This window comes from Amblyomma mixtum, chromosome 2 (assembly GCF_055824585.1).
Source record: "Amblyomma mixtum isolate Tamu chromosome 2, ASM5582458v1, whole genome shotgun sequence".
Classification (NCBI taxonomy): Eukaryota; Metazoa; Arthropoda; class Arachnida; order Ixodida; family Ixodidae; genus Amblyomma; species Amblyomma mixtum.
Window position 1 is genome coordinate 111393714 of NC_143013.1, and position 7145 is coordinate 111400858.

At 44.6% G+C, this 7145-nt stretch overlaps 1 protein-coding gene across 1 annotated transcript in view; it reads left to right on the forward strand.

The window, feature by feature from the left end:
- The window catches only part of LOC149360576 (sphingomyelin phosphodiesterase-like), a 55824-nt gene extending 50902 nt beyond the window's left edge, over positions 1-4922 (forward strand). Inside the window, exons 11-12 of the mRNA XM_089572401.1 lie at positions 1128-1312; positions 4216-4922. Coding sequence (XP_089428527.1) covers positions 1128-1312; positions 4216-4348 — 318 coding nt within the window. The 3' untranslated portion in view covers positions 4349-4922. The remainder of the gene's footprint in view (positions 1-1127; positions 1313-4215) is intronic.
- Positions 4923-7145: the final 2223 nt, after the last annotated feature.

Consider the following 7145-nt stretch of genomic DNA (forward strand, 5'->3'; position numbering starts at 1 on the left):
GCATCGTGTCAACTTTCTCGTGCATCCCACTCATGTAAACAGGGAAAATGCGCCAGGAAAATGCATTAATCCCACAGGCAGGGCGGAGATCGGCAAGTGCAAGTACTGTGCTGGGGTGAATAGAAACAGGTGCTCGTAGGGCGCCTAGATGTGCTTGCGCTTCTCTGCGCTCTCCCCTCCCACATATCGAGGCACCCTTGTTTCGGGGCCCCCTTTTCCGCCCTGGGCACCTACACAATACCCTCTCGGAAGGAAAACAAAGCAGACCACGCTCAAGTTGTGACCGGCTGCCCCCCCTACTTCCGCGTGGCGTATTCTTACATGCGAGCATGGCGTCTCCCCTCCGCGAGGAAATTTTGGGAAAAGAAAATCACCAACTAGCCCCGCCACTGGGAATTACGATGCGCTACTGCGGTATTTATGTAAACGCGGAGCTCTTCTTAGAGAGCCTTCGTTCTCGCCCAACTAATTCTTCTTCAAGCTACAGGAGGGATAATGCCCGATTAATCTCCATATTTCAGAAAAAGCTTTCCAACATAGCTTCGCAACTTGGTAACGGGGATCAAGACTTTTCATTTTTGTTTATCTAACCCACCCTTTTTTCCGCTCCTAGACTGCTCTCAATGTCGTAGGCAGCGTCGCGCTGCCTACGACACGAGGTCGAGCTGCCTATTGCAGGAAGCGATTGTAGAACTGGTGAGATACTGCCAGCTTCGAAATATGGCTGAGCCAACGCAGGGAGAACGTCGGAGAAATTGGTCCAATTCTGCCAACTTCTAGAAATGGCTTAGCCAAGGCGGGGAAAACGCCCGAGAAACTGGTCCAATACTGCCAACTTATAAAATTGGATGAGTCAAGAGAGGGAAAACGCCCGAGAGACTGGTCCAATACTGCCAACTTCTAAAAATGGCTGAGCCAAGGCGGGGAAAACGCCCGAGAAACTGGTCCAATACTGCCAACTTTTGAAATTGGCTGAGCCAAGGCGGGGAGAACATTGGCAACGCGGGGCCTTCATAGGACCGTTGTTTGCCAACTCAATTCCTACATTGGACCACTGTCATGTGCTGCTTGGGTAGGCACGTAATTTGTTGGGTTGTCTGATTGCTTCAGTAGTGCTATTCTTGCAGACTATTCTCGACCACGAGACGTTTGTGATGGACCTGGAGAAGTCGAACAAAGATGACAAGCCCATATGGAATCTCGCGTACAGCGCTAAGAAGCAGTACAACATGCGGTCTCTCTCGGCAAAGCACTGGCACAACCTGGCCGAAAAGTTCCGGACAAATGATACGCTGTTTAAGCAATACCACAGGTAAGAAACAACAGGTTTGGTTTAGCATGCTGCACTTGCAGGGAAAAATCAATTTCTTTTAAGACTCGAACGTTACAAGTGGTAGTTATGATTTACATAACATGCGCAAAAGGATGCTCATAACTAAAGAAGAAAAATTAAGTGAAAATTTCACTGAAAAAGGTGCAGATACAACTAAGAATTCATGATGAAGAAGTACTCATGATGTTAGGACGTTGCCGTCATCCCTATAAATGGCACCTGTCTTTAACTGACCGCAAATAGGCGTCTCAGGCGCGGCTACTGATTTGTAAGAGGGCTGATACGGGCTGGTCCGGACATTCGACAGGAAAGATGTAACAGCGCTAAGAGGGACAAACTGACAATTTCTGAATAAACGGCGTTTAATAGCTTCTCCAGGGTGTCTGGTTTGTAGTTTTCCTAGCTTATTTTGCACGCCCTGTTTCCTTCGTATGTTGCGTCACTTGTCGCAATAAACCATTTGGGTGCTAGTCAGCGCAAGTGTGTGTATCGTTTGCTATTGTCCCGCGATAATAGGATGGTGCATCCTTTGCGTCCACTGATTTGGCACTTCTTTTTCAGCTTGTGATTATTTAACGAGTAAGGAATACTGGCTAGACACTCTGTCTTTGATATGAATATCCCAGCTAACTCTGGAATATAACCAATTAGTTCCATGCAGAAAATATTGAACAGAAATGTTTTGAAGGCTGCCGCTTTTTCTGAGTCAGGGACGCCTGGGGTATATTGAGAACTGATAGTTTTTTAGTTGCAAGGTACTAATCGAACAATCACATTACAGCAGACACCGGTAGAACAAGCAGTACTACTGTTCTTGTCCATTTCTAGCGCAACCTTGAGATACTTCGTGTGAAAAATATAAATTCGGCTGACTACTTGCAAAGACAGAGAACGTTTGGCGCATATGTTACGGTAGCGCAGAATTCTATTACTAAGAATACTTCCTGTGGGCCCAGCAATGATTGAAACAAAAAAGCTAACAGAGACACCTAATTAGATGAGGAGATGCGCGGGTGTAAGCTTTTGATACTTCGTTTGCGCACTGGCATCGGTGCTGGTGGTGGTACTGCAGGAAGATTATGTAATTCAGCCGAGCCAATCTGCCAAGAACGTGCTCGCTTTGTCTACTTTGCGGCTCAGACAGAGATTTCGCGCGTCCTGCATTTACTTCGTCATAGCAGACGCGGAGCAACCGGGTCAGCCGCTGTCAGCAGCCAGGAATCAGCGTGCTGGTGAGCAAAAGAAGAAGCGGCTGAATCCCGCCTACATGACGTAGAAGGCGAAGCCGCTAGGCTTTGCGGCGGAGCCGGACAGCCTCGCCACACGAAAGTATATCATATATATGCCGAGTGTTTCACCTAAGATGTTCGACAATTTTTGATAAGAGCCCTTTGCAATTAGAGAGTGCCTTGTCGGCATGGCGTTGTCAGCGGTGCAGTGCATCAAATTACAACCAATGGGCTGGTTAAATAAAACTAACCAGTTAACTTTTTAAGTGTTACTATTAGTTTGCTTATTTAACGAAAGGCCTGTGGCGAATCGTGAGTAGTATCGATATCAGTTTTTAGAATTTCGAAAAACAGTTACCCTGGGCGCTGGGACCTAAGAAATTTCGCTTAACGGCGCCAAATTATGCGCACTTTCGAGAAGCTTGCAGTCACAGCAAGTTGTTCACTGCACGTCAAATAGCAAAATTTTGTTGGCCCACAGCGCCAAGGGTGAGAGCGTTTTCGAAATTAATAAATAACCTTAATAAATAACATGGATAACGTATTAGTTAAAAGTAACCATTCAATATTAGTTAATCAGCCTATTAGCGCGTCTTAGCTGCATTCTGATTCGCTACAATGCCGACAACGCTATGCCGAAAGAAGCGAAAAGCACATATTTAAGAATTACAGAACGGTCAAGATGTCCGTCTCACTCGAACGCAATATGTAGCGAACACTCTTTTTTGCATATATCTGGCAGTTCTAAGCTTGAGCAGTGCAGCTGCGAAAAATTGCAGAGCATCTCAGGCGAAACCCCCGGTATGCTGGGAAGTATCGTGAGCGTAAGCGGGATGAATCCGGCCCAGCAGCTTCCTTGGCAACGCCTGGACTCTCTACAAAGGCGGCGCTTCATAAAATTGCGCTAAATGATGAACAGTGTGATCGCCAAGTCAAAGAGGTGCGCGAATGCAACCTTGGGGATGGTTTTTTGCTGGATTATTTGTCTTGAGCAGTGCCTTAGCCGTGGTAGGTTTCTGTTTGGGTACTTTGTCTCTTTCTGTGCTGGGAAGTATCTGAATAAGTGCAGCATGTTTTAGATCGTCACGTGTGCGAGAAATTGCGCTCTGTAGCTCATCGTAGCCCCCAGAGGAGAGAAAACACATGTGCAGCATACATTCCTTACCCCGCTAAAAATTCACATTCCTGCGGCATTTTTCTGCTCACTTTGCCTCCACACCAGAGACGCCTTAAAAGGCAGTGGTAATAATTTCAACGTCAGGCAACATGATTCAGCAGGTTACTAATATACTTGGAGGATTTAGTAGAACTTATCTGTTATTAAGATTTTCTCCGAGATGTTAAAGCCTGCGGCAGCATTTGGGCTAGTTCAGACTTCCTTACTTCTAAAAGGTTGTATAGCTTTAACCGCTCGTAAAGCCAAATCGGCTAAATGAAAGCCTTATGAATATGGTATGTTCTTTCCGCTGCCATCCTATTAGGGGAGAGCCAGTGGATGCTATTTTGTTTCGAGAGGATTCACATACTACCTAGAAGAAATAAGCAATGTTTCCAGTGTGTAGGTTGAGTGAGCATAGAATGCGTGGAAGTGGCAAATTTTGGTAAACAGTTACTTAAAGAAACTAATTTTATATACTTTTTGTTGCTTCGCAGGTTCATGCACAAGCTTGTGGAGCCACATGAGTGCGTCAAGGAATGCAAAGCCAAAGAAATCTGCTACATACAGGCCGCCACGACAACAGGCACTAGGGATTGCATGATTGAAATGGGTTTCAACACCATCTAGGCCACCGGTGATAAGCCAGCTTTTCAACTTGTGCATAGGACAGTGCCTCGGCCACATACACCGACGCATGGACATACGAGCCCTTCGCCCGCCTCTCGTCTAATCGATTACCATCATCATTATACATAAACGAGCACCCACCCATTGTACTGCCTTAGAAAGTGATGTATAGAATATAGTTTGCGTTTTGTAGTGTCTATTCTTTTTGCGAATCTGTGCACCTGTTTTCCTCCCACGAATTCCGCGACTGGGCTTTGTTTCTAGATTGGCGCCCGAGCGGAAGTGTGAATAAAATATACAGGGTGATCCAAAAGTAACACACAAAGCAAATATTCAAAACTCCAAAATATAGACATTGGCATGATGGCATGATGCGATTTTAAAATAAATTCACAGAAGACATGGGCATTGTTTTTTAACAAAGAAAAGATTGATGTTTCCGGAATCGTGTCATTAGCCACTGATAAGTGGTTCTTCAGGCGCGCCAGTAGTTTGTACAGATGCGCTGCAGCTCCAAGTCGGCGAGAAGTGTAAACAACCTGACAATAAAATGGACTGTTATTTCTCAAAAATACCACGTCTTTCTGTGCATTTCTATGTAAACAACATCACTTTCGTGTCTACGTGTTTTTGATTAATTAATTTTGCCTTTTGTGTGACTATTGGATCACCCCACATTCAATCCGTTGTAAGTCTTTTACAGAAACTTAGAAATAAATTAAGCAAACAGGGTTCCGGAGGCCAGTTCATGTTTAGCCCGGACGATGCATATAACGGGGAGTTAAAAAGAAACTGCATCCATGAATATAAGTGCGAAATGTTCTACACCTCGTACATCATTGCCGCTGCTAATGGAATGTACCGTTCCACATTGCTAAGCATTCGCGATGTAATGTACAACTTTCTGGACACGGCTAAGACGTGAAGTAGTCACGCGGTGATCAATATGGCGCGTGCATTCGAAGAAGCTGTTGCCACAGGACTCTGCAGTGCTATAATGACGGCGCTTGAAGCAGTGAGTCCAGAACTTCGTACGTTTAAAAAATCATTTTAGGGCTTTTTATGCCACCTCATGGGCAAAAGGCCTGGTTTTTAATTCCTTATGGACACAGGAGGCAAAATTATGCAAGTATAAATCACAGCTATATCATAGTTCTACAATCATTAATGCAAGAAGGCAGAGTAAGATTTTACTCGCGGAACTATATTGACACAATTGAAAAGTAATGCGTTGGTCAGTAGGCTGTCAATCATGTGTTACAAAGAAAGCAGATTTCTTGTTCCTTCATTGATTTAAAGGAAATAACGGTATCCTAATCTAAATTTCAAGCTTGGAAAGTGGCTTAAAGGTGAATTTACTGTTTCTTAATGTAGCTCTACGTGAATGCGTTGCCGCAGTCTTCTTGGTAATTTCTAAAATACACCTCAGAAATCCTAAGCGCAATAGTTAGAGCACTCACCCGAGCGTTAAACATGTCCCGTTTTTGTCTATAATTGCACGTTCTTGAAGAGCTTTCATGAGCAGTGAACTTTTTGCAGAAAATTGGTAATACATTGGATGGACGCTACAACTACAAACACCTCTCTGCAGCAGCAATTGCCTGAACAAATAAATTTATGTCACTGGTTTCACAAAATGAAGGCACAATATCACTCGTGCGCGAAAAATTTTGGCAGTAATGCATAGCTTCCAGAAAAGCGCAGGTGCTTTTTTAGGAAGGAATGTCCTCAAACAGACCACAGAAATAATGGGTTGAGGCAACCTTCATAAGAATTGAGATAAATGAGCTTCTGCTTTGATATCGGATGGCACGTCTGCACAAACAAACAAAAAAAGTGGCCCGAAACTGATGCCAGCGCTACGTTTATTACGCAGTATTACTTCGCCCCACTGGAAATCACTTTAGAAGCAGTTTATATTATTAAGATTATTATTAAGAAGTTTGCGGGGATAGGGTGGCCTCAACTGGCAAAGGACAGGGTTAATTGGAGAGACATGGGAGAGGCCTCTGCCCTGCAGTGGGTGTAGTCAGGCTGATGATGACGGTGGTGGTGATGATATTAATTGCGACAAATACTAGATAGACTACTCTACCGTATGGGCAAGAAAAACTGGTTGTTTTATATTATTGTTCACGCAAAAGTTGCCACGTAGGATTTAAAGAACCCTCTTCCACAACACGAGAGGTCTCACTTGAATGCCGACATTAGCCACTGCCACATGCGTCGCGTTACTACGCACTGTGCAGTGATACGATTGTGGAGGGCACGCATGGTCTGGAACATATGGGCGGAATTGTCTTTTAAGTATTGTAGGCTTGTCTTGATTTGGGGCGCGAATGAACGGCAAGATGCCTTTTTAGTTTTTCGAACAACTTTTTGTTGATAGAATTAAGTTGACAACGATTACATGAGTGCGTACTGTCCAGCGTCCATCTTGCCTCTGGTTCCTTCGTCTTTCTCCGCAGGGTTGCTGGTCGCCCATTCGCCCAGAGTTCCCGCAATACTGCGTTTTTTCCGCAGCGCACGCTGGACGCGCGCCCGAAGGTTTGCCAACAGTATTAAATGAATTCAGCTACATTTCACGAAAAATTCTGGTGAACACTGACCATAACCTGCGGGAAGCCGTCATGACGCCAAAACAGAGCCCGAATAAGAAAACTAACATAACAGAAAAATTTCGAACATTTCCTTCAAGCAGAACAAAAGAATTCGCCAGGTGATTGGAGAATCTGACGCGACGATCCTGAGTAAGAGTCGTAGGCAGTAAACCTTGATAGTTTAAGGGTTAAGCCCT